We start from the raw sequence: 11,023 nt of genomic DNA, 5'->3' as shown, positions 1-11,023 counted from the left end.
AAGGGGGGAAGTAAGAGCGACACGTTCACACACTCCCTCATATGTTCATCCACGTGGGATAACACTCAATATTTTGTTTTAGTTCATTATTTTGTGAGAGAGAGAGAGAGAGAGAGAGAGAGAGAGAGAGAGAGAGAGAGAGAGAGAGAGAGAGAGAGAGAGAGAGAGAGAGAGAGAGAGAGATTCCATACAAACGCACTCGTCTAGAGGGCAAAAATAGTGTGTCCATCTCTTTGTGTTGTGACTCATTCCTATTGATCACTTTGGACTTCAACTCTACACATGTGGAGTTCACACCATTGTTGTTTTTCCATACTTCAAAGTAAGTATTTCTATTGTTTTGTAAAAAATGTGTTAGAAGCCATCAAACTTTGTTCAAGATTTTCAAAGCATAAAGGTCACCTGGTATAAATGTGATAAAGAAGGGTTTAACTTTTTGTCATTTGGAGAAAATGTGCTTAAGCATGACAGTGACAATAGTGAGGCCATCATCCTACAAGAGCAAGCCAAGGGAAGCCAATTAGCTCATACAAATACAAGGGGCCTCCCACGAGGTTAAATCTGGAATCACATGCAAAATGGCTCAACATTCTCAATCTGAGTAGGTCCACAAGGTGGTTCACAGTTCAAATACACAGAATAAAATCTTAGTCAATTTAAAGTTGTGCAATTGTAGCATAGGGGCTAGTACACGTAAATTCCCATGGCATATAAAACATGTGGAGGTAGATGGGTCCCATGGCAAGGCAATGATTTATTTCCCTTGAAATCACAATTATAAAAGGTTTCTTTTAGTCACAATTCTTGTTGGTAGTAATGATCTATCGTGGGCCTAAGATCATTACATATATATTTATATCGACCCCACCATAGTTAGCTTAGAATGGCAATTAGGGGATAGAGTGAAATCTACATTTTACTAATGTGAATGCTAACTCAAAAGGCCATTGCCACATTGCTCAAATATGATGTGCTCGTAGAGACTAGAATGTCAAGGGCATGAGACTTAGTCTCTCATTTCAAGTTAGTGATCTACAATATTTGTTGTTCTTACAAGCAATGAATGGAGGGAAGGTGCGGATCGAGGCCGTGTGCTTGCAAGTCAAGGATGGAGGAGGGGATAGGTGCGATGTTGCCGAGTTTTAAAGTGACTTTGAAGGCTGATGTTGCAAGTGGTGAAGTTGTTACGCACAAGACATAATTGGCAGGGCGGCGACACATGGATTTAATCGGCAGGGCGACATGGACTATCGAGGTGTGGGGAGATGGTAAGATGGGGGAGGAGAGAGATGATAGATTGGAGTGAAAAAGACAAATGGATAATGTATAGATGAGTGAGTGGAGCCATTCTGGTGAGCATGATGATGATGATGATGATGAGACAATGGGTAAGCTAGGTAGAGTGAAGTGGGAGGGTGGTTAGGGGGACCATGGTTGGGGTAGAGAGTAACGAGATGGAAGTGGAGCTTCTTCTTGTATCGTTGCCATCGTTCACTTTTGCCAACGACCGAATCAAACTTGCTTACAATTGCTCGATTGTTTTCTAGTGACAATCTCGATGCTTTGCTTCCACCATTTCTTTCAATTCCTCTCCTTGTTTCCTTCCATCTCAAGCTTGCCCATCCGGATCTGCCTATCGTTTAATCCATCTTTGAGGTCTTTTCAATCCGACCCATTATTCCCTTTTTCGCTTTTCCTTCGCTCACCGAAATCAGCTCCATTTCGAAAAATAGCATTTAACCCACGCCGCATGAATCAAACCCATCTCTATTCATTTATCGTGCTTCCTTCCTCGTGTTCTTTGTCGATCTTCGTACCCTTTGAGACCCTCCCTCCGGCCGGTTTCTCGCAAAACGCAGATTGTGTGTTAAAGGCAAATCTTTGTTTGGCGTTGGGCAACAGAGATCAGGCTGATGTAGCTAAAACTCTTGGTTTTTGTGCAGTAAAAGCAGTTCTTAGCAAGTGCCATTGGCATGGTTGAATGACAATGGGCTGGAAGTCGGACATTAACTTGCGGATATCATACAAGCTGCAAAGACCTGCAGATTGTGGCATAATGATGATGCAAGCCAAGCAAAGAATAGAGTGGACTTTTATGCTATCTCAAGGATCATGGAGTTTAACACATAGCTAAGGCGATTCTCTATCATTGAAAGTATGCTTGATCACTCACTTTCAAGTGCATACAAGGCTGGAACCACCAACTCCAAGTATCGAGCGAGTAAAACTATTTTATTAGCTAATCAAAGTTATTGTCATCAAGGCGTGAAGAAATACGCCTACATAACATCGGCAGCACAGGAAGCTGTATCTTGCAAAGCGATAAAAATCCATAAACTATCGTATAGTTTTCAGAATGGCGGGAGAGGAGCTTTTGGAGCTTAAGTTTCGCCTGCACGATGGTACAGACCTTGGACCCAGTAGATATGCGCCTGCGACCACTGTTGCTACCTTAAAAGAGAGTATTCTCAGACAATGGCCAACAGGTATAATAGAATTTGCCTCATGTATGGACGAAGCTCTAAAGGAGGATTGAAATGTGTATATATTCCTTTTGTTTGCTTTTACAGTTGACGTGGATCAGTTCTAAGGGAGGATTGAAATGTGTATATATTCCTTTTGTTTGCTTTTACAGTTGGGAAATGTATTTTCGCTTTACCTTGCTCTTTAGAAGTTTTTGAGTGTCAGTGCAGTTAAAGCTCTCTACTGTTAAAGTGAAGTCATGAATTCGTTTGCAGGGACGATATATACGTCTAGTTTCTCTGTTCCAGCTTGCTACACTACAATTGAGGCAATTGGCCTTACTGCACAGGCTCCAGCCGTACAAAATGTTGGTGCCTGACTATTCTAGACGTTGTGATATTCCTAGGGCATTTTGGCGGTAAACCAGAACGTCTATACTGGCTGTCTGTAACATGGGTCCTATGCCTTTCTTTCTCACCTACTAGTTCTGGCCTTCTAGCCCCATTGCCATTTTGTCATTTTCTCCCATTCCTTAAGACGTCAATCTTTCCTTGCAAGGCTCTTAGCAAAGGTATCATCCTTGGTGAAACGGAAGGTGAGGTCGATGGTGCCATTTGCCATGCATTCCCATATCTCAATGTGTTTCTAACAAGCAGGAAAGACGGTTTTGTAGCGATGAGTCATGACAATGCATCTTTGACTTTCAGAATCTAGTAGGGGTGCCATCAGGTATGTTATGCCTCAATTTCCTCAACCAATGCACAAGCACACATGAGGGGCTGTGTTTGCTGCTTCGTGTCCAGCTTTCAGCTTCGCAGGATGAGCGAGAGACAATTGCTTGTTCCTAATTCAGCCATGAAATATAAGCTAAGGTCCAGTGGGAGAGATATTACCTGTCAAGTATGAATCTGTGAAGCTTTGAAGCCGAAGGTTACTGTCACTAGGGTGGTGCAAGCATCTTATGAGAAACCTTTAGGAGTATGATTCCCGTAAGACTGGCAAATGTGCCATCAAAAGGTCGTGGGCACTGCTTGGAACTTCACTCGTCAAACTTTTTAAAGCCAAGGTTAACTCGCTGATTGTTAGCACTGCCCTTAATGCAGTGATAATGGAAGTGTTTTGAGTTTTCTAATGTCCTCCTTATCAACTCCAATTCTACTCCACATGGTTATCTTTTATTGTCGCGATTGTGTTGCAATGCAGACCTTTACTTTTCTGTGCACACTTTGTGCCTAGGTTTATCCCCCTTTTTGTAGTGCTCTTGGCACCCCGAGCTCCCTTGTTGATGTGTAGCCAAATGCAGATCTGGGTCCCTTACAACTGCATGCTTTAAATGCCATTAAGAAAGAAAGACACTTTGAGCGGTGTCATCATTCTGTTGAAGATCCATGGAGCTCTGGTCAAACTACATGACCACAGACTCATACTATGCCTTTTCGCTTTGTGATGTAGACTTGATGATGGTCTCTCTTCAAATAGCCTTGGAGAAGATTTTGATACTATCAAGGTGCTAAAAAACGTACTTAATGCATGGTAGGGGAACTGACTTTCGACTGTGGTGTTGTTAAAAGTTATAATCCAAACAAAGGCACAGGCCCATTTTTGATGCGTATGGAGAAGTGCTAGACGAAATGATCCTGCTTGCATGGGCTCCTGGGCTGGCTTTGCAACCATAGCGTTTCTGAGATGATAGGGATTTTTGCTAGGAGGTGATGTACATGGAAAGACCTTGATGTGATGATTCTCGGGCTTGTTGGGCTAAAGGCCAGCAGCAATTTGGAAGTCATTAAGGAGCTCCAATGATAGCATTCTCCCAAATCCTACCACATCACACTTATACTAGAGGACTGGCAGAGCAAGTTGACAATTGCAGTACAGGAGCACAATGATAGAGCAATCATTGGGCAATTGGTGGCTCTTACTCCAACTAGATGCTAAGTCCGAGATTGGGTTTAGATGAGCCTCACTCTGGAAGGGGAGCACATTTAGGTTCTAGATGGAGGCGGCAGCAACACTGATGGAGGTTGGGCTGAAGTTGAGTATCGAAGATTTACATCTAAGCTGATAGATGTTTGGGACCCAGCTGGGTGGGCCAGCACCAGCCCTTCAAGACTGGTCTGGTTGGGTCGGCTGGTCCGACCACATGGTCGGCCAGGTCGGTCAAACCGACCAGCTTGGTCGGCCAAGTCGGCTAGAGGCCAGCCCTATATAAGGACAGTCCAGCCCCCATTTGGGGCACGTGGTCGCCCAATTTGCAGGCTTTTCCAGCACAGATCATGCGCCCTTTTGCTCCCTGTAAGTAGACGAATAGGAGTAGTTAGCTCCGCAGTCAGTTTGTATGCCGATTTGGCAAGCACGTACAACAGTAGTTAGGGCATTTGCACCATCAGTATAATAAAGCAGTGTACTATAGTTAGGAAGTTCTCTGGTGTCTCTCATGCTTGAGTTCTTCTTCTACATTTCATCTATATTTCCACTTAGATAGTCCCTGCATGTTACATTGGTATCAGAGCAATATGGCTCCTTTTGATTTGAAGTAGGTTGGAGGGAGTCATGGCACCAGAGCTTAGTTATGGGGACTCAGTTAGCAAAGGAGGGAACATGTATGATGTCTGGGATATCACCTAATTTTGTATTTTGTCTCTACCCGGGACTAGTGGTAGTACCATACTCCATTAGCCTCTCCCTCCCAACCTTCATCGCGCATCGGGCTGGCTCCTGTCTTCACCTGTATGCGTTTACAGCTTGCGGGGCAAGGCTAGGAGGGATTCCCCCCTTCCCCCCGCTGGTAGTCATTGTTGCAGCAATTGATGGGTCAACCAGTCTTCCATCATGGACCCGTCCAGTAGAGCAGCTCTCAGGCAAACGTTCAGGGAGCAGGATCATCTCCTTGAGCAGAATAGGCTTTTGTCTGAGCAACTTGAGCAGGAAAAGAGGACAAAGGAGGATGCAACGACATTGGACCGTTTCTGGCTTCTGTTGGAACAAGAATGCCTTGAGGTGGCCGAGAGCATTGATCCAGACATCGTGCTGACTTGGCAGCACACGAGGTCCAGCACAGGCGAGACCTAGAGCAGATGCCTTAACAGCATTAGCAGTTTCTCATGGCCTGCTCATAGTTGCTCTCCTCATCCACAGTACCCACAGACCGTGCATCAGCAGGCAGTCCTTTGTCTGCTCGGGAGTCTTCCGTCTCCGAGCACAGTTTAGTGGACTATTTTGCAGCAACTCAGACATTGTTTTCCCTTGGGTCTACCAATCCAGGGCACCATTCAGTTTCCATAATAGCTACATGCAGTGCCTCAGGGTCTTCCACCCCATCACATTTCAAGCTGTGAGAGAGGTATTCATCGACAGCACTCCAGCACACCTGCATGCATTTGACAGAGTGCAACAGCAGCAAAGGTTTATTACACACAGTCAAGTGCCTACAGAGGGAGCATGGGGCGACACGCCTCTAGCTTTGCGCAGCTTATGCAGGGCTTTGAGCAGCTTGCAAAAGGCTTAGGGCACCTTCAACGTGAGGATGATTCACAGCCGCATGGAATCCTTTCGGTTACCATCCACAAGATGTTGTACCCCATTACATTGGATGTGTTGCATCAGGTATTTCGGCTTATTGAGAAGATTTTTATGCATCAAGTTTCAGGTGGACTGCAAGCTGAAATGGATTTTGCCTCACAGGCTAGTGCACTACAAGCACGAAACACCTTGCATGGTCGGGATGTTTATGATGGTGGTTGTACCTTACATATTCAGCTGTTAGATTTGACAGTGATGTCCTATGCTAAATGTCGAGAGATACAAATGCCATAAAGCAACCAGTTGTGGAGCTATGATGCCGAGGGGAGTGATGCCAAAGGCTATGCAAGCCTATAATAGTTGACACCCAACATTTGGGGAGAATGTAGTCAGGCTAATGCTTGTAATGCAGCCTAGCCATGTTATGCCACTCCCTGGCATGCAGCCAAACCATGCTTTAGAGCCATGGTTGATGCCTTTGGATGTAGGACAAAACTATGGTCGTTGTCAAGTGACTCCAACTGCAAATACTAAAGGATGTTGTGGGGAGAAGTGCTCGAATGAAAATAGCAGCTTAAATGGCTATGAACAGCAAGAATCAAAAGCTGTCATTTCGGGATTGCTCCCGAGGGTATACCTCCTAGCTTTGCAATGCACACGCTTGATGGCACAAGGGCTAAATTCACGGATGCTTCAGAGCACGACCCAAGCTGAGGCAGAGAAGCGGATGGGCCAGCAAATCGGTGAACAAATTTGTGAGAAGGTCGGAGAGGTTGTGCACATTGCAATGCAATCGATAGGAAAGCAGCCCATGCTTCCTCCTATGAACCAAAATGATGGGGATGGAAAGGATATTGATCCACCCAAAGTGTCTCTCGGAACTATGATGTCTAGAGGAGCTATGCCTCTCCCTAGTACGCAGCTAAATCATGCGTAAAGCCGTGGAAGATGCCTCAATATGCAGGACAAAAATCTGGTTGTTTCCAGTCTATTACAGCTGCAATTACAAAAGGGTTATGTTGGGATAGATGCTCAAATAAAAGCAGTAGCCCACATGATGGAAACAAATATGGACAGCAAGGGGGCTGCTATATCAGTTTGCAGGACCGATACATTGCTCCACCCAAAGTCTCTCTCGGAACTATGATGTCTAGAGGAGCTATGCAGCCCAGCCATGCTATGCCTCTCCCTAGTACGCAGCTAAATCATGCTTCAAAGCCGTGGAAGATGCCTCAATATGCAGGACAAAAATCTGGTTGTTTCCAGTCTATTACAGCTGCAATTACAAAAGGGTTATGTTGGGATAGCTGCTCAAATAAAAGCAGCAGCCCACATGATGGAAACAAATATGGACAGCAAGGGGGCTGTTATATTAGTTTGCAGGACTGATACATTGCTCCAGATGATGCCATGGCAGTTCATCACACTAATGGAAGAAATGCCTATATTCAGAGTAGCCTACATAACCGTGACAATGAAGCAGGCCTGATGGGTGAAAAGATAGATGAGGTGCCAAGCAATGATGAGCAAATCTGGATATTGATCAAGATGCAGATGTTGACCAGCAAGATAAGGAGGTGGATGCACTTACACTCGATCCTTCTAGGCATGCAAACTTTGAGGACAAAGTTTTTGAGGTGAGTATCCAGCATTGTATGGTCTCCATTAAGGATGAAAATCTAGAAGACCACATAGATGACAGCAAGGGATGCCAAAGTAGACTTACCCACACTGCACAGTGCCAAGGAGCAGGTTGTGCAGCATGAAAAAAGATATGCAAGACAGGTTTACTTCTGAAGCTGTGACACAACACTTCAGGAGCATGACAGTGGGGAATATGGCCACAACTTCAACATAATTGATGCCCTTCACTGCTGCTCACTAGGTGAGTATAGTTGGGAGTTAGCAGTTTTGCTTGCTACACTGAGCAGCCATTAGGAGAACAATGGCATCTCGTAGGATTGTTGTAAATGCAAGGGCAGACCTTTGTAAGGGTGTCCTCATGCTTGGTACAACATGTGGTAAATGCTGCCATGTATTGGCACTCACAAAAGCAAATCCGTGTGCACATGATGAGACTGAACAGACCCATGAGGGTAATGTCAGGACTATTACTTATAGTTCATTGAAGTCGCCTACCAGTAACTTGCAGATGCCACTAAGCCTATGAGCTAGAAATTTAGAAATATGTAAAATGGTTCTTTGTCCAGCAAGTTGCAGACATAAGCCAGCAAGACAAGCCTCAAGATACAGCTGTTATGATTGCTGTCCTAATGCAGTGTGATGTTGATGTTTTTGGGGCACAAATTTTGGCATATTTGTCAGCAAGGCATTATGCTTCTTTATGCTGGTATTGTGATAATTATTTCTATCTTAAATAGTGCGTTGCCCTATCAGCTAGATTTAGATGCTTGTTTGGGAGAGACTAAAATGAAATTGTTTAACACCACGGCCCACAATATCGGGGTGATAACTTAGCACACTCTCATGCAGTCAAAGACAGTGCGAAGGAACTCTGAGAAAAACTTTTTCTCCTTCCTTAAATTACGGATCTGTTTTCATCCGCATACGCGTTAGCTCTATCCATAGCTTGGCGGATGTTAGCTCTCGCAAGTGCTAGCATCTCCCGCATCTGAACCACAAAGTTCGCGGCACTAGGCACTTTCTGAGGTACTCCAACTGTAGTTGGATTTGCTGGTCTATAACCATAGTTCAGCTCAAACGGATTGAACCCTGTAGAGGAATGTTTTCTATCATTGTAGGCAAATTCTAACAGTTGCAACCACTTGTCCCATGTATGTTGCCTCAATGACACATATGCTCTAAGCATATCGTCTAAAATTTGGTTGATTCTTTCCGTTTGACCATCCGTTTCTGGATGATCCCCACTACTCATTCCCAACTCAATCCTTAGTGTCTCAAACACTGCAGTCTAAAAATGACTGGTAAATTTGACATTCCTATCTGACACTATGGATTTGGGTAATCCATGCAAGCGAAATATATGTTTAATAAACAAATCTGCCACTTGCAGGGCACTAACAGACTCTAGTTGGAATGAAGTGAGCCATCTTGGTAAGACGATCAACTATCACAAGGATAGAATCATATCCACCTTGTGTCGTAGGCAGACCTACAATAAAGTCCATGGAAATGCTTTCCCACCTATCTAGTGGTATTTCCAAAGGCTGTAAAAGTTCGGGTGGCTTCACCCGCTCTGCCTTACTTACTTGACACGAAAAACGTGTCACATATTCATGAATATGTTTTTTCATTTTTGGCCAAAAGAAATTTTGCTTCACGAGATCATATGTTTTCTCGACTCCTGGATGTCCGATACATGGGCTATCATGGCATTGTTGAATGACTCTCTGTCTGAGATCATTCTGATTAGGTACTACTACCTTGCCATTTCTTTTCAGCATACTATCTCTTATGGTATATCTTGCATAAGTTTGGCCTTTTCTGGATGCCAGGTCACCCTTTTCCCCGGGTTTGAATACATGAGCCTTAGGCCAAAGGCTCTGGACGAACTTGTCCACCTTTTGAGTTTCTCTAATCTCGGTTATTAGAACACTCTCTAATACCGTGAAACTCATATTATGCATAATGCGTGATAACACATAAGCAACTTTATTATCCTTCCCTCTTCGGCACCGAGTCGTCAAGTTAAACTCCTGCATGAGTTGTGCCCACCTAGCTTGGTGGCCTCTTAAGTGAGGTTGTTTACATAAATGTTTCAGAGTATCATGATCAACATCAACATAAAACTTTGACCCATACAAATAATGTCTCCATGTTTTCAGAGCATGGACAACAACATATAACTCTAATTCATGAGTTGGCCAATTTCGTTGAGAGGGAGAAAGCTTTTTGCTTTCAAAGGCTACTGGCCTTCCCTCTTGGAGGAGAATTGCTCCTACCGCAATGCCACTCACATCGGTTTCAAGGAAAAACGGTTTTTGGGGATCAACTATTTTTAACACCGGTCCTGAGACCACAGCTTGTTTTATAGTGTTAAAACTCTCATGTTGATTCTGTCTCCATATAAAAGGTACTTTATCTGAGGTTGAATCAGTCAATGGCGATACTATTTCGGAATATCCTTTGATATGCCTTCGATAAAATTGGACAAATCCCAAGAATGATCGCAAAAGCGGTCAAACTTTGAGGGATAGGCCAAGTCAGTATCGCAGCCACTTTGTTTGGATCCATTTCTACCCCCTCAGGAGTAATAATGAATCCTAAATATTCAAGTCTTACCATACACAGTACAGTTTTCTTTTTATTTGCATAAAGACTGGCTTTCCTCAAAGTATTGAATACTATTCTTAAGTGTTCGTAATGCTCAGCAATACTTTTGTTGAACACAAGAATATCGTCAATAAAATGTACTATAAACTTTCCGATATACGGACGTAGTAAATCGTTCATAAGCATGACGAATGTAGCTGGAGCATTGGTAAGTCCAAACGGCATTACAAAAAACTCATAATGTCCAAAGCTGCTTCTAAAAACGGCATTACCAAAAACTCATAATGTCCAAAGCTGCTTCTAAAAGCGGTTTTATGCACGTTCTCGGCTCTAATACGGATCTGATGGTAGCCATATTTAAGATCTATCTTACTGAAAATTACGGCCCCATGTAACGCATCTAGCAAATCATCGATCCGAGCCATCGGGTACGTGTGCTTAATAGTGATATTATTCAATGCTGTGTAATCTATACAAAGGCGAAAAGTATCATATTTCTTTTTTTTCAATATCACTGGCAAAGCAAAAGGTGAGAAACTGGATTGAATCTGCCCCATCTTGAGGTATTCTTCCAGTCGTCTTCGTACTTCTGCTTCTTCGGTAAAACTTAACCCATAGGGAGGCCTATTTATAGGTTCTGTCCTCGGGATTAGTTCAATCTTATGCTGAACATTCCGCTCTGGAGGTAACCCATAAGGTAACTCATCCCTAAAACAATCAGAGAACTCCTCTGCTATTTCATCAGCCAACTTGGCCATCTCTCCATTTTGGGTAACATCAATGC

The 11,023-nt window shown here is 43.7% G+C and overlaps 1 protein-coding gene across 4 annotated transcripts in view; it reads left to right on the top strand.

Annotated features, from left to right (window-relative positions):
* Positions 1–1,489: 1,489 nt before the first annotated feature.
* LOC147895921 (membrane-anchored ubiquitin-fold protein 3-like) overlaps positions 1,490–11,023 on the top strand; it is a 35,828-nt gene continuing 26,294 nt past the window's right edge. For 2 of the 4 annotated variants that reach the window (XM_087382950.1, XM_087382947.1), the window contains exon 1: positions 1,490–2,486. In XM_087382950.1, the coding sequence (XP_087239076.1) occupies positions 2,357–2,486 (130 nt within the window). In that variant the 5' untranslated portion in view covers positions 1,490–2,356. The remainder of the gene's footprint in view (positions 2,487–11,023) is intronic. The other 2 variants (XM_087382949.1, XM_087382948.1) reach the window with 2 other exon arrangements.

This window comes from Dipteris shenzhenensis, chromosome 12 (assembly GCF_047967505.1).
Source record: "Dipteris shenzhenensis isolate YYH24624 ecotype China chromosome 12, Dip_SZ_1.0, whole genome shotgun sequence".
In the NCBI taxonomy this organism is placed as follows: Eukaryota; Viridiplantae; Streptophyta; class Polypodiopsida; order Gleicheniales; family Dipteridaceae; genus Dipteris; species Dipteris shenzhenensis.
This window is presented reverse-complemented; position numbering and strand designations above follow the sequence as displayed.